This window comes from Mesocricetus auratus, unplaced genomic scaffold, assembly GCF_017639785.1.
Source record: "Mesocricetus auratus isolate SY011 unplaced genomic scaffold, BCM_Maur_2.0 Super-Scaffold_100007, whole genome shotgun sequence".
Classification (NCBI taxonomy): Eukaryota; Metazoa; Chordata; class Mammalia; order Rodentia; family Cricetidae; genus Mesocricetus; species Mesocricetus auratus.
The window spans coordinates 16,449,521-16,476,241 of NW_024429191.1; the positions used below are offsets into that span (position 1 = coordinate 16,449,521).

Consider the following 26,721-nt stretch of genomic DNA (forward strand, 5'->3'; position numbering starts at 1 on the left):
TGCTTTTAGGTAGGAAGGTAGTGTCAGGAGTGTTCAACCTTTTAACATCGTGACACAATGTCATAATCTGTAAATGTGTTGGAGCACATCATAGCTATCTTGGGATGCACGTTGGCCACAGGCTGCAGGTAAGACAAGCATGCATCAAAGTTAACATGACACATAACAGATCAGCCTGTCTACAGCCTCAACACTGTTTCCTGAACCCCACTCTGACGTTAATCTAACAGTTTAACCCATGACCACCTTAAGCCCAGTCCTCAAGCTTAACACAAGTTACCTGCATGTTCACTGTTCCTAACTCTTAGGCAGTCGAATCACACATGGATAAAGTATGTCATCTCAAATGGTGAGAAGTGGGTATCTTTAAGCCTTTGCTGTGTGCTAACACTTGCTGTCTTAAAGTATCCATTCAGTGACAATTAAAACAGCAAATCTTATTAAGCACACGCTGCTGTCACCTTTTCATTACATATTCAGAAACAATTTAAATAGTCCACCCTTGTCCCAAGTTTAGCCACCATCCAAAAGAGCTAACATGCTCTTTCTACAGATGATCAGGAAATGTATCTCTCTGTCTCCACTTCCTGGAGCCAGCCCCAGGCCACTTGGTTAACCACCCAGTAAAAGTCCGATCAGTTTGGCTGGATTATGTTAGGGTCCCCTTCCCCTTTCCACGAGATTTAATCAGTGACCAATCTTAATTTTGCCCTTCAAAGTGTCTCTCTCAAACATGCTGTCCACTCTGCTTGCCCTGTCCTGGACGTGGTCACACTCCCTTTCGTGTGGGTTTCCAAGGAGCACACTTAGCTCTCCCTGCTTATGGTGCTAACCCATTCACTTCATTCTGCACGGGGGTGGGGGGGGGTCTTCACCTTGCTGTGCTTTTCTTGACTGAGAATTCCCAGTCAAGGGTTCACACCACTTAGGGATCAAATCCAAGCACATATTTGTACTGTATGAGGTGTCTTTGTTTGCGATAATGCCCCTCAGCTCCATCTCCATCAATACTCTAGTTCCCCATATCCTTTTTGCTCCAGTGTTGATCACGGAGGTACGGGACAACACGGTGTACATGCGTATGTTTCCTTGGGCTTTATGTATTGAACCTGGGCTTCTTCCGTCCTGACACGGAATTCTTTCCCCTTGCCCTGCTGTCAAATTCTTACACACCCTCACACCCTTCCTCCCAGAAGTGCTCCTTGATACTTTCGGACAAATTGTTTTTTTCCCCCTTTCTCCACCTACTTCCTACCAAGCCCCGCTGTGGTCTTACACTGTAGGTGACTGTGCATTTCTTTCTTTTCTTTTCTTTTCTTTTTTTTTTTCTTTTTTTTTCTTTTTTTGGTTTTACGAGACAGGGTTTCTCTGTATTGTTTTGGAGGCTGTCGGTCCAGCCCGGCCTTGAACTCACAGAGATCCACCTGCCTCTGCCTCCCGAGTGCTGGGATTAAAGGCGTGTGCTACCACTGCCCAGCCGTGACTGGTGACTGTGCATTTCTTTTCATTCTGTGTGCCATGGGAACCTCCTGGGGGACATCATCACTGGGCTATTAGCACTTAAAGATAAGGGCAGAGTCTGAATGCTTGCCGAATGGTTGGACTAAGAACAAAGCCCATCATGTGTGGGAGGTACCTGAACATCACTTAGACATGAGAATCAGCCTTTAAATTAAAATACTGATGTAGGGAGAACTTCACCAAAAGTCCTCAGCTGTCAGATGAGCTCTGCTTTCCTAACTCATCCAGACCCCTCTTTTTTTTTGCCTCCTGTGTTACCCCTTATTTTTGGGGACTTTAGGGCCAAGAGCCTGCAGAAAGAATCCTCTGGCCTTTCTCAACTTAGGGGTTCAATAAATCTTACCTGCAGTTACTCTAGCAATTGGGGACCTAAAACCGCTTTCAGTAAAAAGAGATCTAAGAACAGCAAGTCACCCCAACCCCCGCCCTACCTCCGGCTATATTTTCCTAGCAATACTTATTTTCTTATGAGAAAAAGAAAAAGAAGGGGGGTGGGGTGGGGAGCTCCTAAGACTGTGTTAAAGCAAATGCTTAGAAAATATTTTTGAAACATTTGGAAGTAATTTCTATTCACAAATTATCTCCATTCACAAAATGAAAAGGCAAATTATGTGAGCTGGATAAATTCAGAGTGAGAAGAAACCAGGCCTGAAGCTGGGAGGAGGAGAGGAGCAGGAGGAAGGAAAAGGGAGTGGGTCTCGTAATAATGCCGTTTCTACAGTAAGAATTCTAAAACCGTTTTTACAGGCTGTGTTTCTCATGAACTCCACGCCCAAAGAGCCTAGAGCGAGAAGAGACAGAGTAAAGGCAGCGTCTGGAAACCAAAGTGACAGGACAGGAGGCCCAGGGCTCCCTTGCCTTCTTCTAGGGATGCAATGAGGAATCTTGCACCTATCCTCTGTCTTCTACTCCAATGTGTGACCACTGTCACCAGCACCAAGACCACCAGAATGGTGACAGAATCAGCTGAGACCCTTTGGTTTTGAGGGGTGCATCCTTGACATCCCAGATGCTGACTGAGAAGAAATGGGCTTCTGAACACTCTGATGAAGGATGCAGCTTATGAAAATTTGTTCACTTCCCAGTACAAATTAAACAGCATGGATGCTATTCAAAAGCAGCTTGCTAGCCACATGCTAGAAAGGGGGAAGAGTTCAGAATACAAATGTCACATAAGAGTGGCAAAATAACACTGGGAAAATGCAGGTTGTATCTTCCCAGTCACCCATAACTGAGAGCCTATGCAAATGAGTTGGCCAATCTAAAAATAACAGCCTCAGTCTTATTACCTATTAAAGCCCCTTATAATTATCACGTTGTTTACTATGAATGATAACTCGGCAAGGGTGGGCATTGTTATCTTCACACTAGACTGATAATCTGAAGCTCCGGGAGATTTAAATGAGAGCCGAATTCATCTTCAGGTCTAATCAGGTCTGAGAGCCCATGTACCTTCCACCAGCCCTCAGCTACTAACACGGGTGTTAGCCTCACTTCCTCTTCCTCCAGTGAACTGATGAGCGGCTTCTCATGCTGGCTTGGGACAAATGAGGTAGATCTATCTCCAGGGCGGGAAAAGAAGACACCAAATTATCAAAGCTGGAAGTAAGGGTGGGCAGGGGGTTGCTCTTGGGGAGAAACCTGAGCTGGCTTTGTCTGATTATCCTATGAGGTACATTTTTGTTCTTTCTAACAAGTATCAAGTACCCACTTTAGACTGAGAACCATGTGAAATGTGTGTGCACCATCTACTTTAATGTCTGTAGTAATTCTTGTGAATGTGTGCGAGTGTGCACATGCGTGCATGTGTGTGTTAGTGTTCTGGGGTTGATGTGAGGTGTCTACTTCAACCCTTCTCTACATTATTCTTTTTTGAAGGGTCAGTCACTGAACCTGGAACTCACCTATTTGGCTGGAATACCTGGTTTGTGAACCCTAGGAATCCTACTGTCTCTGCTTCCTCAGGGTTGGGATTAAATAGGTGCTTACTGCTGTATCCGAAGTTTACTTGGTTTCTGGGTATCAGATTCTGGTCCTAATGCTTGTACTTGAAGAAATTTACTAACTGAGCCATTGCCCCAGCCCATTTGAACTGTGCAGCAATTCTTGGAGGTGGGTACATTTACTATTAACATTTTATAACGGTGCAGTGTCTCAGAGGTGAACTAACTTGGTTAAGTTATATCTAATAAGCACAGGAATATGAATCCCTTCATTATCTTGGCTGATACCAGAGGTTCTGGCCAAACACAATGCCTCTTTATGCCCCCCCAAACCCTGAGAAGATGATCACGTGAAGTCAAAGACAAGAGGCTGTGAATATGTCCCGAGTGCCCTTGCCCATAGAACTCAGGTTGATACGTAGGTATTACATTCAGCAGGTCTGATTTTGAAGTTATTCCTGTGCTCCCCTAACCTGCTGTGGTCAAATAACTTAAGGCTTTGCACCCCAGTTTCTCCTACATCTTGTAATGTGGGAATTAAATGGAGGTGATACACAACCCTTGGAATGTTAAAGAAGCTCACCACTGACTTGCTGTATTTGGGGAGGAAAATATGTACTAAGCTTGTCAATTAGAGACAGCAAGGGAATGACCAAAGCCAGAGTAGAAGGGCCTCAGGGACAACTCACATGGAGACTATAGATCATTACAGTTAGGTGCTTGGCTGTTTTGCTCAGTTAGCACCTTGCTGTGCTACTTGATATTGCTGAACCTTGGTTTCCTTAGTAAGGAATAACAGTAGAACCCTAGAGAGAGGCCCATTGCTACAATGTAGGCAAAGCCTAGTGGCCTCTGCAAACTGAAAGTTGCATGAATGCTATAGTCCGCTGTTCGGGGGGGGACGCAAGGCCCTGAGAAAGCAATTGATTGTTTCCCCACAGTTACTTCTGAAGTTAATAGAGGACAGAGTAGCCTCTTTATCTCCAGTTCCTGGAGCTGGGAGAGGTCACTGAAAATTTCCAAGACTTAGGTTTTCCACCTGTCAAGTAGGAACAACCCTTTTCACCTCTTTTAGTAGGATGCGAGCATTTAAAATAGTACACAGGAAGTGGTAAGTGCTATTATTCGTCCTTTCTTACTCTAAAGCTTTTTATCTCCAGCACTTTTTATCTGGGAGGCACTTTCCCCATGGCTGTTTACTAACTGAGAGAACCAACGCAAAGTGCCAGGCTCCCCCTCCCCCATGCAATGGAGGAACAGAGATCACAAAGTGGACAGATTCCAAACTGAGGAGAGCTAACAAGAAGTCACCCGAAGCACTCTCTTTGCTCAAACTAAACTTCATGAGTCACCGAGGCTAGGATAGGAAGTGCCTTGGTTCTCGATGTGCAACACATCCCCTTTCTGATTCTAGAAGCTTCTATTGGCTCAAATAAGAAGCACTTTACTGTAGAGCTCTACTGCAGTGTTTTCGTGGAAAGAACATAGACTTTGGGGTCTGGCTTTTTCAAAGCTTCAGAACTGCTGTAACCCAGGTGGCTGCTGTGGACAAATTGTTTCCCCTATTTGAACTGGTTCCTGTAGTTGTAAAACACAGACACACAGTCATGCCTGCTGTCCACTACTCCCGATGACAGGGTATCATGTAAACATAAACAGAACCTGCTATGAACTCCCATTTCCTGTCTGATATGACCCCAGTTAGGAGGAAACAAGAGAAACATCGGTGATACCTCCCGAGATCCACTGGTCCCTCTAAGACTTCAGCCCTCACATCCTTCACAGGTAGGAGCTTTCTTGTCCATCTCTGGTCCTGTCGCAAAAGGATGGCTGTGGCAGAGTTTCAAAGATCACAAGAAGCAATTACTGTTGCCTTGAAGACAAAGGGATCAGTTACTGATCTGTGCAGCCATTGCAGTATCTGTACCATAGGCAAAGCTTCATCAGTCTGCCCAGTTCGTACCCGAACCCTGTGGCTACTGAGTGTGCACTGTGCTTCAGCCCCATGGATGCCTGCGCTGTAAATGGTGCCACTTCATTTTGGTTCCTGGGGGCTGCCTTCCTCCCTGGTTATCAGAGCAAAACTACATTCATCCAGAAGACTCGGGGCAAGGTGGCAAGAACTAGAGGAGCCCCTCCCCCATTCTCCAGTCCTCTGCCTTCATTCTGGGAGTCCTTCCATTTCATTGCTCCATTAAGGGTGGTTTCATCTTTTAAGTGAGCTTCAATGAATGATGAAATAAAATACTTTGCACAGATGGCCTTGCATTTGAATAAGAGGAAACCATTATGCCTAGTGCAGAACGGAGTGTTTTATTTGTGTTTCTAAGGAAGCAAAGAATGGCTTGGTGGAAAGGAATATTTCTAAGCTTGAAGGAAATAAACTTGTCTGCCCTACTTATCATTGTGTGTGTGTGTGTGTGTGTGTGCGTGTGTGTGTACATGTATGTAGGTATATGTACCTGTGCATATATATGTAAAGCCAAGAGGTCAATAATGGGTGCTTTCCCTAACCCTCTTCTTTCTATTTTTTGAGACAGGGTCTCACTAAGCTCACCCTTTGGCTAGACTGGCTGGCCAGTAAGTACCAGTGGCCCTGTATTTCCTGCCTCTGCAGTGCTCAGATTACAGGTGTACCTGGCTCTTACATGAGTACTCAGATTTTACACAGGCAACAACTTTACTGGCTAGTCATTTCACCAACTTTCTTATATTGTGCTTATGGATAAGAAACGTACTACATCAGAGGTGAAGATGGCCATGGGTAAGTGCAGCTACAAAATAATTGGATGTAAGAACTGAAAGGTTTGTACCCATGCAGTTGGGATTTGACTTGATTACTTACTCATTATGCTATTTTAGATAGACCACCTAAAATTTTTGTGCCTTAGATTCCTCTTTTGTAAGACAGCAATAATAACAGCTCCTACTTTATATGGTCATTGTGAGGATTAAATAAGAAACTGTATGAATTCATTGGAATATAACCAATGTTCAAAACTTATACCAATCATCATTAATAACTGATGAGATACTAAGAAAGATTCAGGCTGGATGGTGGTGACACATGCCTGTAATCCCAGAACTTAAGAGAGAGAGGGGCAGGTTGATCTCTGAGTTTGAGGCTAGCCTGATCTACAGAGTGGTTTCCAGGACACCCAAGGCTGCACCACAGAGAAACTCTGTCTTGAGAAAATAGAACAAAAAACAAAAAAAGAAAGATTCAGAAAAATCTTTTGTTTTACATTGACTTGTGTACACTTCCCTCACTCCATCCATGAAGTTGGAAGTCCTATGAATGTGTCTGTCTTTATCATTAAGGTCTTTGCAGACAACAAAGCAAAGATGAGATTTTAAGGGTGGTCCCAAATTCATTACTCATGATATTCTTCTTATAAGGGAAAATTTGAATAAATAGCTAAACAAAGGCACTATCTAAAGATGGAATCTATCACTATCACAAGCTAAGGAAGAGAAACAGAAGAGAGGCTGACACAGTCCATATCTAGTGTCTTTAGGAGGAATATAGCTGGTCTCATATCTTGACCTTGTATTTCTGTCTTCCAGAACTGTAAGACAATAAACATTTGCTATAAGTGTATTGGTTTGTGCTATCCCTAATGGCATTTTGCAGACTAACACACTGTCTTCCAAAGCACCACACTGGAGACACATGTAAGGGAAATTTCTTAGAAGTAATTTGCATCTATTTTAAGTGTTGTAGAAACTTGACTTTTGAGTATAAAAAGCATTTGAATAAGTCACTCTTGGGTTTTGGGTGCATCAGATAATTCCAAGTACCTTTTCCCTTGTTGCTTTCCATTCATCTAGGAAAACTTCCCTAGCCTCTCCTAAAATGAAAGACAGCAATATGACACAGTTTTGACTCATAAGATATAAATAAAATTGTGTATCCCATTTGTATGTGCATTGGAGGAAAAATTATTTAGTCTATTTCTAATGCAAGAGGCATACAACTTAAATCATTCCTTTCCTGCTTTTCTCTGTTCCTCCCCAAACATGGAATTGATGCCTGGAGTAATATTAGCCACAAGGATATGGAGGCTATAGGATCAGCTAAAGAGATTCAAGGACAAGCATTAGCAATGTGGAAACACAGAAAGAGTCCAACTTGCTGAGGGCATGAACAATACTGAACAATGTCACTTCCCCTTGTGAGGGGAAAAAAAAGAATCTTGATACAAGTCAGCATAAGATTTTAATGGTTGCCAATTTTTGTAAGTCATAAATGAAATAACTCCTCATAAAAACATTGTCTTTAAAAAGCTCTCTGTGTGTGTGTGTGTGTGTGTGTGTGTATGTGTGTGTGTGTGTGTGGTGGGTATGTGCACAAGGGTGTGGGTGCCCATAGAGGCCAGTAGAGGGCAACAATTACTCTGTAGCTGGAGTTATAGGAGCTTGTGAGTGAATGATGTAGGAACCAGGGGCCAAACTCTGTCCCCAGCAAGAGCAATACATACTCTGTAGAGCCAGCTGCCCAGTTCCTGAGACTTTGTCTCAATCAGTCACCTTGACAAGGTTTTTTTTCCCACTTATAGTTTTGAAGTGGATTTTATTTTGTGTTAGTTTCTTCTGTCTGTGTCCCTTCTTTCCAACTGTCCCAAATGTATTATTCTACAAAAAAGGCCCAGCTAAGGAATGTATCCTCTTTCAGTTCTTGGGATATGGCTAACATGGAGGTAACCAGTGTGTATGGTCAAGCAGACTTTATTTACTCCATTGGAAGCATACAGTGGAGAGAGCATGGACTTTGGAACTAAACACACCTGCTCTTGGCGTTCAAACCCAAAGCACCAACTGTATGTCCCATTAGCAAATCATTTAATTTCTATGAGTGTCTTTCTCTAATTATAAATAGGGAAATAGAGTCACGGGAACAACGAGTTATATGGAATGAGAAGTTTTTGTACATACTAGGTCCTTAACAAATGGCTGACTTTGAGATATATCTCATGGAAAGGAAATTAGGGATAGATCTACACTCAGAGGGACCAGACTTTCTTCTCACAGGACTGAGTTGACCAGCTTAGTTCAAATAACTTCTTCAAACTTCACACTACCCTTTGTTTCCACTGAAGAAGGTTGAAGACAATGATCACAAAAATAACATGAAAAGTAAAGAGAACTCTTTTTTCTTTTTCTTTTAAAAGATGAGATAGTGAAGGGAGGTTGGGGAAGATAACTACAAATCAGCAGGTACAATTATATTTTGGGCAGTCAGATAATCTTTTACATCAGGGATGTTCTGAGTGTTAGAGGATAATCAACGAAGTCCCTACCTCCCACTAGATCATCCTCCAGCTGTGACAACACATGCTTTCTATGACATTGTTAAATATTCTCAAAGGGGTGGTGGAGTGATGCATTGAGCTAGTACTAAGGTTAACTGATCCCTGGCATATGAAAGATCTTGCTGGGTGACTCTCATTGGAAACATCTTCCAGGTGGTCTGCATTACACTGTAATCCCGCATCATGAGCATAATTTCACGAGAGAAGACATAATTTTGCATATCCCTGAGCCTTGATTACTTCCTTACTAAGCAAAGGTTAGAGTGACCAGTTACTACTCCATCTGGACTGCAAAGCCAGGAGTGATAATATTTGGGCTCCTTCATCAGTCTATGCCAAAGGTCTCTTCAAATCAAGTCAGCTTAATAGACAACATAGTTGATATTCTGTAAAAAGACCTTATGGGTTCCCACCCATCCTTTTCACATAAGCCTGCTTTTATTAAAGTGATTACCACAAGAGCCCCTAAGAGAAGCAACTATCATCTGAAATGGTGCCTTATCCCATAGTGTTCAGTAACACCTCCAGTTTGAATATTTATGGGGCATTTGTTCCTATTTCATAGACCGTGTTTCCCAAGTCGTCTGCTCTTGTCATACACAGAGACCATGAAATATCTACTAGTCACTGGAGTGACCGAATAGGGAGCCTTTCCATCTGGCTTTCCTTCTCCTCCACTCTCAGCAATTTTCAAAATTCTCCATGAACACTTACCCTTGGCCAGAATCCCCATTCACTTACAGATAAGCAGTCTTAGAGCTGATTCTCATTTACATTTCCTGTTGGGTTTTTTGGGGAGCCCTTGGTCTTAAGATTGCAAAAATACTGTTCTAAGAGACTCAGTTGCTGTACTACGAAGCGCTGAAGAGGGCAAACCTTGAGGGAGAGGCTGCTTCGTGTGAAAATTCATTATACACATTATTTCATTATACACTTGAGAAATGACAAGTTGGTTTGTAAGAACAGTGTAAGCTGTTCTCTCACAACTTTCCCTACGGTTAAGAGCCTGTTCACTTCATTCCAAACTCCACTCTAAACTTCTTCTGGATGTCTTACAACTCTCTGAATTCCTAAGAGTAGGTTCCCTTTGTAATTTAAAGAGGCTTTCAGAGTGTTGTCAGTATAGGACCACAATAAGACACAGCACAGTTACTCTGTGATTGTATAATCTGCCTGATGAACTGACCATATTTAAATACAGCATAACAATCTTCTCTGCATTTATGACTAAATTGTGGGCTTCATGGAAATGTACACTATTACTACATCTCACACAGAAGTAACATCTAACCCCAGTGTCATCTCTGGTAGGGTCGTAGGAGGACATGCAGGCTTTAGGGCTGAGTTCATCAGGATACTATGGCATGGCCTCTCATGCATGGTCAAATACAGGAGGAAAGGGCCTGACCTTGGTCTTAACTGATCTTGGAAATGATTACTGACTTGGAATGCTATACACTGTAAGTCATGTGGTACTCTGTGTAAATCATGGAGCCACAATCAACATGGCACTAGGTTGAAAACCTCGGACAGAGACAGGACACCTGGCTTTGTGGCCAATGCTAGCTTCCTGATCTCCTGAAGCAAAGAGGAGATTTGAAGGGGTGCAAAAAGAATGGAGAGAGAAAGAAAGCCACAGAGGCACAATTACAGACTAAATTTAGGCTCATCCACACCATGAATCCAGACAGCACAAACCGAAGTGCTTCCGGAGCCCAAATTACCTTGGTTAGTTTAGAGCCAAATCCTCAAATTCCCCAGGTGAACATGCTGGTTTACGCTTGACTCTGGCCACCTAAGATGTGAGAAGGCATTTCATACACTTCACTCAAATGTTAAAGCATGGCAAATAAATGGAGACCTCAGTGTGTGGCGGGGGGGAGGTGGAGGGAGAAGGGCAAAGGCTCATTCCCTGATGTCTAGCCCTCTCTGCCCAGATCCACAAAGCCATAACCAACTCCATCCATCTCCCCATTCTGCCTGGGTACAGTGAGTCAGCCTCATTTGCAGACGCACAGGTAGATGCATCAGAGCTGAGAGCTGCTCGTATGGCGCATATGCAGCAGATTCGTCATCATTTCCAACCTGCCTCCAACCAGCTGATCAAAAGGCAAGTTTCTTCTTTTAAGATTTTCATCTGTAAGCTTCACTGCTTTGACTCAAACAGGGCCATGGTACAGCCTCTCCTGACCACAGCCTGCATTTGAAATGGCAAGTGCCTTCAAGTCCTGGGGTGTGTTTTCTATTTATAAACAAGTATGCGGAGCTTCCATGTGTACAGCCCAAAGCCTCTTCTTGGTTCCCAAGATGGGCCTTACACATCAGGCCTGTGTTACGGAGGAATTTCGTTAGCCTTTTAGAGTTTAGTTTTAGCCCAGTTCTGCCCTTCTTTTTCTCTATAGACATTCATACAAAATCCAAAGTGAATGCCTCAGAAGGGGTCTTGATGGGTTTTATTGGATCAAAGGGCTCTCTCATAATAAAGAAACCGCACTGAGATTTACCGAGTGCATTAAAAAAGAATGGCTTCCAGCCAGCCCTGGTAGAATTACATAGCAATAAAAAGTGCGTTGGCCAGCCCTGCTTTTAGAAAAGTGAGTAGTGATTTAAAGATTGTGTGTTAATTTTTAATTTTTCAGTTCTTTTTTTCTGACAATAATAATAATAAAACCCCAAAAGATGCACTAGAAAAACCCCCTCTTCTTAACTCCCAAGTCAACATGAAACAAAATGTATTTTAATTCAGATTTTCCTTAGTTGGAAGAAATCTTTCTTAGAGTCTTCTGAATCTCCAAGCTTCCTTTCTTACCAGACCATCACCACCACATACCCACTAATTATTTCCTGAACCTTATGAGAAGTCTCCCTGCCTCCCCTCCTAGTCCCCGCTCTATCCTGAATCCTCAATCAATTAGTAAATAAATATTTATGGAGCATCTAGCAGGTAATTGACATGAAATCATGTCATAATTTTATCACATTACACTCTCACTTATGAACTTAGAGTACCTCCCTATTGCCAAATTAATCAAATTAAACCTCCTGCCAGATTTGAAGACCATCAATCATCCAGTGGCGTTCTGTCTCCACCACCATCTCAACTGGTCATAGCAGGTCTCCCCACGGCCATGGTCTGCCCTGATTCCCCATTGATTCCAGCTTCTCACCTTCCCTGTTGCCCCCTTTTTGTATCTGAAGGGCTTCCCGACTCATGCCTGGTTCCATGTCTATTCACCTTCCCAGGACTGAGGCAGTCTGTGGACCCAGTCACCCTTAACTACAGAGGTCTTCCCCTTCTCCGGATTCTAATAGCCCCATCCTCAAGTTCTAATTTAGCGTCTCTGTGTGTTTTCCCTCTAATGAGAGTATGTACTGAGCAAAAATAATTTTAAAAAATCAATATCTACTTTAAGCTTTACATAGAATAAATGAAAATCATAACACTGCCATTATAACTGTTATTCACTATTCCTTCTTGTTAAGTAAAACAAAACTTCAGTCTGTTAATCTACTTTCTCAGGAGCACTTAGTTAACTGATTGGGATCCGAACTTCTTTATGCAAACTCAGTTTTTCTTCCCTGGAGGGCTCCATGTCCAGGTGGGCCTTACAGTGAGAAATGGGGAGGAAACAATCAGGCTTCCTGATCCAGGTGAACAATGGTCTTTGGTGGCTGAAATTTCAGTGAGACATTGTTTGAGTCAAGAAAGAAATCCTCTATCAGTGTGTGAAAAAGAAAACCTCTCTGATGTTGCTAATCCACCCTTTTTACCCTAGCTATAGTATCCCTAAACCCTTCTGAAATCCCAAATGGCACTCATCCTTGGGGACCCTATAGTCTCGTTAGTCACCACAAGGTAAGATGGTTTGCATACTTTCCCCAGGATCCATGCCAGCTCTGAGAAGACTCGAAGCCTGGGGGAGGGGGCGGGGGCGGGGCGGGGGATGCATTTTCAGATACTGAAATGGGAGAGCTCAGGTGGCGGTTTGAGCTTTGTTTGAAACTCAAAACGAAAATGTCTTAGGATATTTAAAACATCCCTTCGAATGTGCCCGTGAGCCGATGTGGGCAAACCAACGACAGTCATAAGCTGTATCCCCGACCATTCTGCTGTCTGGCTCACTGATTTGCCCACAAATTTCAGTAGGCACCCAGGTGGAACCAGCTCAGATTGCAGCTCATTAGCGCAGCCGAATAGGAGTTTAAGGGAAAGTGTGTGGTAAACAATGGTAATCCCGATTTAAGCAGGAGAAAGCGACCTTTTTCTCCTCCCTAAAACAAATCGCTGTTCTTGGGCGGCACGTTACCCGTTTTACTATTACCGGTTAATACGACCGTAGGCAGAAGATGCAGCTGAGGCCCCGCTGAACAGGCTCCACAGTCAGGCTGAACATAATCCCTCATGTAATGAAAAACCTATTTCTATTTCTGAGCCCTCACTACTCTTCATACTGAAGAGCCTTGCGCCTGTCACACATTTATTGAAGCTTATTACTCATCTAGGCAGCGGGGCCCAGTTAGTATTTGGAATTATATTTTAAATCACAATTTTTCTATTATTTATTTTAGGATTCCAAGGCTGCGGTGAAAGCATGTCAGTGTTATTCTTGATGTGCATTCAAAGGCATTAAAGCCCCAAGTCAAAATTCTCTGCTACCTGAAGAATCTTTAGGTACAAGTGGAAACCCTCCCTTCAAGACACCATGGCGACCTCCCACAGACACTTCGTGTGATCATACAGTTTGGATGGAGATTGGGAGGGTCTGGATCTGCGTGGCAGTAAGCCCTGCTGGCCATGGGCTTTAACCCGAACATCATCATGATCCTTTTTTTTTTTTTTCTTTTTTGGCTTCTGAAGATTAATGGGTAAAATCTTTTAGGATGCTAACGACAGGACTGCAAACAGATGGACTAAACCATGGCCTCATCTTCCAGCAGGAAAATAAGAGCCGGTTTAATCTCAGTCAAAGGATTTTTCTCAACTGACCACGAAGTACGTTTCCCTTTATCCATGAGGCTAGTGGTGAACATGTGTTTTTTTTTTTCTTTTTTCTTTTTTCTTTTTTTCTTTTTTTTTTTTTTTGGTTTTTATGAGACAGGGTTTCTCTGTATTGTTTTCGAGGCTGTCGGTCTAGCCCAGCCTCGAACTCACAGTGATCCTTCTGCCTCTGCCTCCCGAGTGCTGGGATTAAAGGCGTGTGCCACCACCGCCCAGCGTGTTTTTTTTTTCTTGTTCTGTAGAAGCCAGACTCCTTTCCTAGGTAATCACCTGGCTCTTTCTGGTTGTCTATTTCTAGGGGAAAATATATATACACATATACATATATAATGCATGTGTGTTTATATATGTACATACATGTGCTTCTGTGAATATACATACATAACCATATGAACATATATTGCATAGGTCTCTCACACACACAGACATACACACAGACACGCACACACACGAACTCATGAATGCACACACAATTGTGCACACACATGTATATTCTGGCTGCACAAAGGAATGCTCTCTCATATCACTCTCCCCTTCTGCATCCTGTTTTTCTTTCCACACTTTCTTTTCATTTGCATTTAAAACATTCGCTGCCATTAGAGTCTGAACTCTGCTTGGCCCACCACTAGCCTGAATTACTGGCCCAAATGTGACAGCATTACTTACAGAAGACAAGAACACTTTCCATGTTTCTTCAACTCACACCTAGTTTCTCTTGCTCCAAATCTGTCTCTACATTTTTACCAACAGACTCCCACACCCATTCTTCCAACAAAATGCTTGTTGTATAATATCCTTCTTGGTAAGTGCGTTTTGAAATGTGTGATGATAAATGCTTAGAATCAGTTCCATCCACTGTGGGTACCTCCTCAATTGGTGCTTTTGATTTGGATATCTTGCTTTGTCTTGTGGGAGTCACAGGCAAAGAAAAATTTGGGGGAACAGTGGGGTGGTAAGCAATGTATGACAAAAAAACCAAAAATTCCAAAGGATGTGGGCAAAATTAACAAGGTTTCTTAAGAATGCTTGGCTTCCATGTAATCCCAGTTTATTCCCCCGTGCTGTGACAGAGTTCTCCCTCAGTGGGGCACACACAGCTTGTTTAATAAATCCCAAAGTCATAAAAACACAACAGACAATTTTTCTTCCTTCAAGGTAAATCTAATCTCAGCTCCTCCTTTGGTCCCACTCTCCCATTTCCCTTTGACATTAAAACAAGCCATCAGTATTTCATTACAATCCAGCTATCATCTCTGTGTGGTCAGCTGACCTTTCCAAGATGCTTAATTCCTGTCAGTTTTGAAGAGAAGAATAAAACACCACGCAGTCAGCAGTCACAGCCTCACAAAAGAAATGAAGATGTTTCTTCCAAGACAGGGTCAGGACTGTAAAGCTTTAGGCGGTACCCTTACCCCAGTGACTTTAGGAATAAAGAACTGGGGAGGGGAGAAGCAATGTGGGCTGGGAGCTGGAGGCTGAGAGGAAGCCATGGTTCAACAGACCAGTACATTTTTTTAAAAAGCCTAAAATAAAATTAACTGCATTGTCATTTCTTATTATGTATATCACTTTTAAAAATTTAATCTTGACGGAAGGGATAAATGTGGACTCTGCTGGAGGATAAGTTAGTTTGGGACCAGGGAGCGGGATGGAAGAGATGGCACCATTTCTATCTGGTCAAATGCGAACAAGCACCGAGAAGGAGTAAACCCACACAAGCAGTTCAGGAACCTGCTATCCCAAAGCGACACCAAATTCACCAGCCAAGGGTTTCATTAACTGTGCACAAGTGGAGGCGGGGGGAGGGGATAGAGGGGAGGAGAGATAATGGGAACCAAAACAGTTTGGAGAAGCTGCAGTGTTTCATAGCATAGTGAAGTGACTAATTGATAATAATTTATAGTACACTTTATAAAGAACCAGAAAAGAGGTGTTTGAGGGCCCCCGGCATTCCCATAAAGGAATGATAAATGTTTAAGGCATGGAAATACTAACAATGATGAGTTGATAATTTCTTACTGTATATGTTGAATTATCATTGCATCCCTTAAACTTGTACAACTCTTATATGTCCAGTAAAATATTTTCTAAATGCACATGAATTAAACTATGTTTCTGACAAGAACATTGAGGGCAGCGTTTGCCAGATCAATGTTGGGTGTTTATGTTGGTCTGAGTCTTTGGACCTGGGCCAGATAGGGATGATGATCTCCTTTCCTTTTTTTGTTACTGTCCCCAACCTCTTGTTATGTTGTGACCACGGAGTGAGGAGCTTTCAGTGTGGTAGAGATAGAACTAAAGGATTTGGTTAAGTGATGGTAGTTCCTATATGCACACTATTGTGTTGGAAGGTTATGTTGTGGGGTGACCTCAGTGAGTCTAGTGGACATTCCTTTAATGCCATGAAGATAAGCAAAGTAAGGCAAAGAAAGGACCTGGTCTCAAACAGTTCTCCTCCCATTCACGCTGATTTTTGAATAGGATCGAAGACACTTGAGAATACCTTCAGTTGATTACAAAGTAAACACACTCTCTGGCTTCAAGGGTCATTCGAAGACAACAGATTAGAAGGTGAACGTGTTTTGGAAACCCCAGTTTTCGATGATCCCCTGGGGAGCAACCACCACATTCCTTCTTTCTTTCTCTTACATCATTCTCAGTAGCAAGTGTTATAACTGAATTACATAGATATCAATTAGACACAACAGAAGATAAACCACCCTCTGCGCAAAACGATCTTGCAGGATGAGTTATTTTTTAGAGGTCCCCTTCATAATACATTTGAAATATAGATTGATGCTCAGCATTAGACACATTACTCTCATCTATTAGGCAAGAGCCTGCTGTGTCTATAAACTCAATTTCCTTTATCATGGTAGCTTTCTGGCTTATTTGGATAAATGTTGAGCTGTCCACTATTGTTTATCTTAGTAGTTCATGAGGGAACCCAAAGCTTAATGATGTAAGATGAGGGGGTAAAACATCACCTCGGTTCTCGATGACTGCTTTTCTTCTCAGTACGTTGGCTGGGTGACCGTTTCAAGGCATTGTGTGGAATATTACATGTAATTTGCTAAGCTGGGGGCCAGATTCTCTCCCTAGTTTCTCCACATTTTATCTTTGATACAGAATTTCATAGTCTTCATTGTGATGTAATGCTTCCAATTAACTCTATTCAGTTATGCATTTTCTTTGATTCTCAAGTTCTTAAGTTCCTCTTATATACAGATTCCTTTTTTGGCTTTTCACTTCAGTCTTCCCAAGAAGTGGAAGCTAATCAGAGACCAGATTTGTTTGTTTGTTTAGAAGCTTTATATTTTTAAAATTTTGGAGAGAGGTGACAATGTCTTCATTTGATAATAGACAAGCTGAAAACAGATGCAAATGTCCTCACTCTCTCTCTGTACAATGATTAGGCTATTCCACATTTCAGGGAAGGAAAAAGGATGACGATGGACCACTGACTCATACCAATAAGTTAATAAAAAGCTTTTTAGCATAACTTCTGTCCCCTGATGGTCCTGAGAAATAGGAAACTCAAGCCTTTTATCACTGTTATGTGCCTGATTAACACCAGACTTCCAGTTACTTATGCAAAACATAGCATACCCCAGGCCTTTTGAACCTTCCTATTAACTGAACACTTTTATGCGGTTGCTTGTTAGACTCTAGGTGTAGGGAACAAAGTCAAGTAAAAATGTCCTTGATCCTGGGATTGATCAACAGATTCTAGTGCACTATGTAACCAGCTAGTAACTTGGCAAAATAAAATTGCATACTAAATGGAAAGGCAAAAACTCATATATGTAAGTCTATGGGATATACATTTAATAAATTTTAAATTAATTAACATAAATTAGTAATACATGAAATTAGCATACAACATTACAAGATTTCCTCCCTGTTGGAAAGACAGTGACCCCACAATTCTCTCAAGATTCAAGAAGTCTTGTTACTAAAAGAAAATTTAAATACACATGCTCTAAATTTAGCTAGTGCCCCTGAAGTCTATAGTGATAAAATTTAGGGCATAAAGTAGCCTTAAAACCAGTTTGAAAAAAAATGCATCTAACTCCAAGGCATCTCAAACTTCCTGGAAGGATGTCATCGTATTTATTGTGGCCCGAAGAACAGAATGCATTGGACATGCTGCCAGTTCTTTCTCTCCAGGGAGCAGAAGCTGGTCTAATCTAAACTTCATTAAGGTGACTCTGAAGCCCTCATGGTGTAATATAAGTCAGCAAATGGAGAGAATTGCATCATGGCTGCGCAGGCAAAAGTAAGGTAATATGTCCTTCTTTTCTAAAGATCACAGTCCCCAGGAGAGAGACAAACGTGTTTGCACAAATCTTCCGACAAATGACCTAACTTGACTGAAAACCCAGCCCAAGGGAAGGGCCTTCCCTCACAGTTGTGAAGAGAACCGTGATGAAAGATGCACAAAGATGGGGCAAATCTCGCCCCTCCCTCTGTACGCATGGCTTTGTGTTTGAGAAGTAAGAATGTTTGGAAATACGTTGCATGTCCCTTTTCTTATAAAATTCTCTCTGGTTATAAGAGGGGAGAATAATATTTTTTCCTGTCCCCACCCCCATTTTTTAATACCAATATGTAACCATTTTGTCAGATTTTCTGATACATTTTGATATTTACTTGAGGCCAAAAAGTTGATGATATAAAAAAAATGAAATTAGCCGCCCATGTAATGCACTCTCCTCTTTTTATGGCAGTATTAAATGTATTAATATAGTTGATGGGCTGTTTGTTTCTAATATGGAGGCTCTTGCTATGAGATATCAATCTAAGAAGTGATTTGTTTGATAAGAGGGCTCAGGCACAATTTCTTTATATTTGTACATCTCAATCAAAATATGAATTTAGGTAATAGAATTTTCCAGGGCAGACAGGAGAAGTCTGGTTTAAGGTGACCTTAAGAGAAATACTTACGTTTTGGGAATTGGCTTTGGGTCAGATCTCTGTCATGCGAGGGAGGTTACATAGCTGAGCTGAGCATTTCAGCACTCAGAAGCCTGTATATAGCTTGTGTGCACAGACCCAGCTCACCATATAATAGTTCTTTTCTCTATCTGGTGCCTCATCGTGACTGCTTTCATTTCTTTGCGCATCCTCATTTACAGAACAACAGCAAACAGACTTTCAGATTTATGCCATTATTTGCTTCTTCACCTTGAACTCCTGCTGAATTCTGCTACGCGTTTGTAATGTGAATGCCAAATGGTGGCCGTCTGCCAGACACAAACACTTCCTAGCTTCATGGAGGCAGTGTTTTCCCTTCCAGGGGAGCACAGGGCCCTGCGTGAGGGCTTCGAAGTACAGTTCTACCCAGCCTCCCCAACATTCAGTTGCTTAAACGTTCAATGCAACTGTGACTGCCGGAATGGCAATTACAACATCAGGGAACCAGAAACCTTTCACGTGACTGGACAAGTGAAACCCAGGACTGGGGATTTGAGATACTTGGAAAGGAGTCCTCATGAATGATCCAACTCAGATCTAATCCTAAGCAGAACTCATTAATTCAACACACATTTGATTGCCTTGTACAAACGAGGCAGTGCTAGTCACTATCATGGGGTATAATGGCTCCCAAGCCTAGTTTATTCTTACAAGACTTGGCCCCCAGCAAGTAGTCACAATAATGGCATGGCTGACTTCCCAGTGTCTGCCAGGGCCTCACATGGCAATTATTCTAGGATTTAGATTTTTTTTCCATTCTTGTGAGTGTCTAAAATCAGACTGCATCTTCTGGCTGATGTTATCTTGCAAGCTACTATGACCTGTCTACTGTCACCAGGTGGTCTGTGTTTCTGTCTTACCAGACATACAAAGTAGAGATTGTGAATGTGAAGAAACAGAGTCAGTTTAATGGATAACCTTTCCCCTTAGGGGGGCATATTATATTGGCACACAACTGACGATGTACTAGGTTACTAGAGTGATTCTGTATGTGCTAATCATTTCAATACATGCTTGAAACATCTTTTAAAGAATTATTTGCTTTAAGTGTGTGTGTGTGTATGTGTGTGTGTGTATGTGTGTAGAGCTGCCTGAAATCTTCATAAGACAGCATCAGACCCTATGGATTTGGAGTTACAGGTGAGTCCTTCCCTTGCATGGGTGCTGGGAACCAAACTTGTGTCCCATACAAGAGTAGTACAAGCTCTTAACTGCTGACACATCTCTCCATGGCTTGAAACAGCTCCACAAATAGAAATCATCTCTGTTTTGTTGGAGGAGTGTAGTAGGTACAGTCACATGTTTCCATGTAGTGCAAGGAAACACATTCCAAACCTGGCCTCCCTGATGCTCAATTCCAGATTTGTATCTTTGTTTACATCATATGCTGTGTGATAATCACAATAATACAAGAACATCTGCAGTGCTGGTACAGACAAAATACAGAAGAAAATAGCACCAAGGGACAGTGTATTAAGAACTATGCCCAGTGACTGGGGAAATGAGCAAATGAATAAATGTAAGACTTGGGAAGAGAAGAATTCAAAAGCTGCCTGTGGAATACAGAGGGTCTGTGGGCCTGGCTACTTCCCTAAAAGGGTAGAGTACTTGCCTACCATGTATTTGATCTTCAGAGCCAAGGGGGAAAAATTAAAGTCTTTTGTGACTTGTAGACTTGATGCCTGGTAGACTGATAATTGCCTCAGAGACAGAGTCAAGGACAAAGCCTTGAAAAGCAACTCAGGGATTATTGATAGGAGGTAAAATTGTATCAGCTACTCAACACATCCTTGTGAAGAGGAAATCCTGGCCCAGCAGGTGGGGCCAGTATTGTTCCCCTACAATCCTTGCAGTACAGACTTTCAGTTGTATCTGCTCCTTCCTGGTTTACTTCTTTGTTTTTTTTTTTTTTTTTTTTTTTGAGACAGAGTTTCCCTGTGTAACAGTCATGGCAGTCCTGGAACTCATTCTATAGACCAGGCTGGCCTTGAACTCACAGAGATCCGTCTGCCTCTGCCTTCAGAGTGTCGGGGTTAAAGGCTTGCACAACCATGTCTGGCTCTCTTTTGGTTTTGTTTGAGAAATTTATACAAAGTCAGACCTGGAATGGTTCTCTTGTTCTCATTCTTAGCTATTCCACAAGGCAGGAAGGGCTGGTGTTTTGGCCACTGCCTGGATCTTGGGAGGGAAGCAAGGAAGGCTGTCATAGCTACTGACCATCCAGAAGTGTCTCAGCTCAGGCCCTCCAAATTGCCTCCAGGTGTCCTTAAAGAAGCCACTCCCTTTTCAAAAGCTGAACTCATGTATGTCCAATGTCAAACATGAGGTCCAAATGGTACATGTGGCTGTGGGTGATGGAGACCTCGCTAATGAGTAACTTAATTTTCTTTCTGTAAATTGACAGGCCCTCTGAAATCAGGAGTACAACTATAAAATGACAATCCCACTGCCAAAGACTTGCTGGTGTGTAAGCTCTGACAGGACTTTATTATCCGGTTAAGAGCACATTAGCATATCTATTAGATGAACCCTCTGCTATACAATCGGAACAGATAATGTCTAACCGGGTCCCCTGAGTTATTTGTGAGCAGCTCCTTTTTCTTTTGGACCATCTGGGGACAGGGAGTTAGACAGAAATGCTATTTGCTGGACTGCTCGGATTTAATACTTGGCATTCTGCCATTTGGATAAGAGCAGGCAAACCCACGACTTGGAAGTCATGCAGGTGAGGCTTACCATCTCTCTAGATAGCCCATGAGCAATGGGACTGGTAGAGAGGACCAGCAGCTCTCCTAAACTACATCCTCGCAGAGGATGCCAGGCAAGCATCAAGTTCTCGCTGTTTGCTGTCATTTTCTTTATGTTTCTTTTTTCCCCCAAACCTGCTCTACTCTTTGAGATGAGAATACACAAAATAGCAGCTGAGAAAGCAGGATTCATCAGTATGAGTCTCAACACATCAATTTTCAAGTGTAGCAACCTTAAACACACGGTAGGCTTTTAGTTTCCATAGAAAATAATCTCTCATTGTTTTCAAAAGAAACTGAAAGCACCCCAAATTACCACACTTTTAACATCCTGACATGTTGATGGCCCGCGTTCTTCACAGATCAAAGTCAGAGTGGCAGAAGGCAGAGTGCTGAGGAGCTTAAAACATAGTATTTCATATTTAGCAGGAATTATAGCAGTGAACAAGACAAGGTGACTTTCTAATATCATTCTCATATACATATGTGTGTGTGTGTGTGTGTGTGTGTGTAATTTTGGCAGCGATTTGAAGAACTAAAGACTAATCTAGGATGACATAATGATCCTATCTTTTCCTCTACCAACATCCGTCCTGGCCACGTGGAACAACTAACTGATGGAAGCCTGAGAGGGGTTACGTATGCTTTGCAACTCAAGAATGACAGACTGAGTTGTGTCACGAGTAACCATTGTGTGGACTCTTTAGACTTTCTAGGAACATGTGGAGCCGCATGTTGGAAGCACCTTCCTCACTTGATGTGGGGAGCCTCGCCAAAACTTCTATGCAGTTTAAGGAAATGAGATCTAGTCCAATGTTAACCTGAGTTAAGGCAGTGATAACATTCAATGGCTCAATGCTGTTACAAGCCTGTTGGAAAACCTCAGTGAAAAAGGCATTGGGTTTTGAATAATGTTTTAAAACAGTCAATGAGTTTGCAGAGGAGTGGGAGGTAACCAAAGGTAGAGGGCAAGGGGTTAGGGGGCAAAATGGCAGGTAGTTCTCCCCCAATGCTCTGCTCCATCTGTGGGCTGACGTACTGTTTCCAAAGTCTAGTTAGAAGCTGTTATTTTAGGATGTGACCTTCTGCAGAAGGTTTTAAAAATGTTGCTTGCTTTCCTTATGCATTGTCTGGGGCCAGGAATGCAGATATAGTTACTCATTATGAATTAGGATATCTGTGTCAGAACATGGCATTCACCTGCTCCATTTATGGTAGATGCATGGCTGGGCTTTTACCAGTCAGGAAGTGATTGCTTTCACCCTGAGAAGGTATCATTAGGAAACGAATAGTAAAGGGGAAATTGGCACAGAGAGGACTGGATGGGAGAACATTTCATGAAGGTTCTCTCACCCCAGCTGCATGAGCAGGAACTGGGGGAATCTTTCCTGAGTTAGTGAAGGCCCATGCCTTCTAATTTGCTCAAGGACTGGCACTCCGCTTTTACATCTACCCACATGCCTGGATGTACAGAAGAACTTGTCATGGGGCAAAGCTATTCCAAATTGCTCACTTCTGGAAAGGCTCCTCTCCACGGGTTTGAACATGCAAGAAAGATAATTTGACCTATTTGTCACAGTGCCTGGCAGGCCTGAACCCACTGTCTGCCCATAAATGTCCTGGGGCTGATGCTTCAATTTCAGGACCTGTCATGTTCTCTTTGGAATAGGGAGTTACGTGTGAACCAGAATGGACTGAGGTCTTGAATGTGCCAGTCTCTTTAACAGGGGGGCCTGGGATTGTATGTTTCACTTCTGTCCTTCCCCAGTGACTTGTTTCAGGTTGGCGCAATCAATGCCTGTGCCCCACAACACTCTCCTCTGTGTTTGCAATGCAGTGTTTATGCCCCTGCAGCTTTGTAATTAATAATATACTGCTTTTCATCTTCAAAGTGATTTATACACATTAATTAATCCTCACTGTGCTTCAGAGATTCTGTCCGTAAATAACTATTGTGCCCTCACAGTGTACTTAGGAAGCCAAAGCTCAGAAGGCGAATGGTTCTCCACAGAGAGATGGATTTCTGGGGCCAATGTCAGCACTTAGGGTCCCGACCTCTCACCAAATCTACAGGTCTCTGGTCATCTTTGGGGAGGGGCTAAGAGTGCCTTGTAGTTCCACCTTTACTGCCATCACTGCTGGGCAAACTGGCTTGTTCCATCACTCCTTTTGAGTCATAAACTACTTTTTGATACTCCAGGGTCAAAGCCTAATCTTACCTAAAGCATACAAAATAGGAAATGATGGATTATAAACCAATAAACCATAGCAAGATGCTCAGGCCCAGCTTCCAGTAGCCTCCAGACTAAGGATAAATATGTTTCCTAATCCATCATTTACAAGTTACGCACCCGATTAAAACATTAAACTCTCACTATGCAGTTGCCCATTTATATGATCACCCTTACAGAAAGCTATTATATTTTAACTATCAAACTCAATAAATCAGGTGCTAGCCATCTATCTCTCCCGTGCAAGGGGAGGAGGAGACACACCGGGAAAGGCATTGGCAGAGGCAGGTAGTCCCTCAATTTCTGTCTCTGGGCTCCCCGTGGTGCCCACTGGCCTCAGAACATTAAGCCTGAGAAGTGAGCACATGGACCCTTTTTGAAGTGTCTGACATAAAGCCAAATCATGCAAAGACCCTAAAGGCACATTCAATTTGCTCCCACCAAGCCCCTGAAACAGCTACCTGGGGACTCACACAAAATTCCCTCTAATAACACAAAGATCCCAGTTAGGTGAATGGGGGGGGGTCAGTGGCAGTTCAAGTCAACCCACGGCTGTATTCTTCATCAGGAGGTGAGAAGCAGATGTGACTTGAAATTAGGGATGTTGAATGTCAGACCTCAGGCACCACTGAGAGCTGAGGGTTAGAGTGAAAAATCTTTTGCAAAACCCCAGACAAACATAGCCCCTTTCCTTTCCCTGGAGTGTCAGCATCCTCATTTTTTGGAAGACATTACTGATAAATGCAGCTGATAAGGAATATATAAATGTTTATTTTTCTATATCAAGACAAGCACAGTTATACTATAGAAGACAATGAAAAGTGTATTGAGTGTATATTGATTATTTTTTTGGCTTATACTAGTCTGCCTTGGGCAGGGCTCCAAATTTCTAGAAGCATATCATTATCTTCTCTGCCATCAGGTAAGTTTAGGTCAAATGCCCTGGGAAGTACCAGCCCTGTCTCTTTTTGGGCAGGCACCATACCAGAGGAAAGGGATTAAGAAAGTATAGCCCCCATCCCCAGCTGAGTAAGAAAGGAAGGCTTGATGTTGGCAGAAGGAAGGCCAGCTTCATCAGAATCAGTATTGCCTAGTCATTGTTTCCTAAATGGGAGGAGTTTTTGCCTGCATGTTTGGAGCCGTTTTGGAATCAGCCTCTTTTAGCTGGTGTTTTATAGGTTTGCTTTGCAACATGGCACAGCCAACCCAGGGAGATCTGTCATAGCAGCCCTAAAAGCAAGCCAGAACCATCAAATGTTTCAAATAAACTTTAACAAACATCACCATGGCCTCTGCCTGGTGGCAGAGATCTGCCATTGGCAAGCTTAGCTGACAGAGCAGGAGCAATGGGGCTCTTTGTCAGGGCCAGGAACTGTGAATAGGCTTTGTGTCCAGCCCAGGATGCTCATATGCATGTGGCACCCTGCCCCTGAGCTCCCAACATCGGCTGTTTTTCATAGTCACATGCTGGTTCCTCACAGATACAAATGGACACCCATGGCACAAGAAGGAAGGGACCCTAACAACTCTGCATGCTTGCTACCATTTCTCACACACAAGTCGCAGGGCCACAGCTGCAACAAGATGTGAACCCATTTCAAACTCAATATCATACAAAGAGATGAGAACTGAGGCTGAGCAGAAGCTCAGAAAGGAGGCTGGACAAGGTCAACTGTGTGTGAGTGATCTGAGTCCAGATGAAGACCAGGATGTAGGCTCTGGCTTCTGAATCTCATTTTATTTCAAAGGCTCTGAAAATCAGTGAGGTAGTTTGGCTTTCTCCCTGCTCAAGATGTTTTGTGCGAAATGACACCCATCCTTGTCTTGAGTTTCTAGCCGAAGAGAAACAATGCGGCATAAATATCAGAGCGCTGGTTTGTGTTCAAATCCAGTGCTGGAGAAATCTAGGTGATTGCTTTGGAAGTGAAGGGTAGATTTGCAGGAAAGATAATTCTCAGCTCCTCTCCAAGAAAAGACACAGCCAGAATGCTTAACTTCACCTCTGATAAATGTCAGCTAGAGTCATGACTGGAATGGATTCCAGGAGGGAAAAATCACTCCTATCCATCACTCATGATTATGTTTTTCAAGAGCCAACAGGCAAACTGCACAGGCAGCAGAAGGTGTCTAAATTCACAAGTCAATGGTCTCTTCCCCCCACCTTCTCACCACCAGGATGGTGACCAAGGTTGCTTTGACTTACCTATAAAATATGCCAGCAAAATGGCCAAGAGAAGGGCCGCAGCGATGGCGGACAGGGCAGCGCATTTCCAACTGCAGTATTTGGAGGGTTTCTTCAGCTTGAAGGCCTTCCTGGAGAACGTATTCCGCGGCAGCAGGCGGGGTGGTGGCGTGTAAACGGTTCCTGAGGTCAAAGGGTATCCTGGAGAAGAGCTGCTGAACAGGGGTGTGCTTCCAGAGGATGTCTTAAAGAGGAAGTGCCTGCAAAGAAGCATGGAAGAGTCAGCCTGACCGTGGTTGCCTAATGAAGACTTCACTGCCATTCCTTTTACTTCTTACCATTCTAGTAAAATGTTAGTTAACTCACCTTACCTCTGTGTGTGTGTGTGTGTGTGTGTGTGTGTGTACGCACACATACACACACAAAGATTATTTTGGCTGGTGATGCACCTCATTTCCACAAGATGGCTTAATTTTAGACTTTCACAGACATACACAGATGCATATAGGAGAATCCGGCAAAGCGTTCAAAGCAAATATGAAAAGTGAATTACTGTCAGTCACTCAGAAATGATGACAATGATGCTGACGCTAAGTATTATCACATATTAGATATGTGCAACTGAAAGGCACTTGAAATGTGTTGTCACCACCATTTACAAACTAAATGTTATGATAGCCCTAATTTAGATCTGAGACATCAGATTGGGAGAACTCAGGTAACTGGGTAGGAATTTAAACCCAGAGCTCAGTCTTTTGGTAAAAGTCTCTGCTGTTAAATATTACCCAAGACTGACTCCTTTTCCCTCC

The 26,721-nt window shown here is 42.7% G+C and overlaps 1 protein-coding gene across 8 annotated transcripts in view; it reads right to left on the minus strand.

Moving 5' to 3' along the window:
• The window catches only part of Tenm2 (teneurin transmembrane protein 2), a 1,211,860-nt gene that overhangs the window by 234,116 nt on the left and 951,023 nt on the right, over nucleotides 1–26,721 (minus strand). For all 8 annotated transcript variants that reach the window (XM_040748463.1, XM_040748461.1, XM_040748460.1 and 5 more), the window contains one exon: nucleotides 25,934–26,172. In XM_040748463.1, coding sequence (XP_040604397.1) covers nucleotides 25,934–26,172 — 239 coding nt within the window. The remainder of the gene's footprint in view (nucleotides 1–25,933; nucleotides 26,173–26,721) is intronic.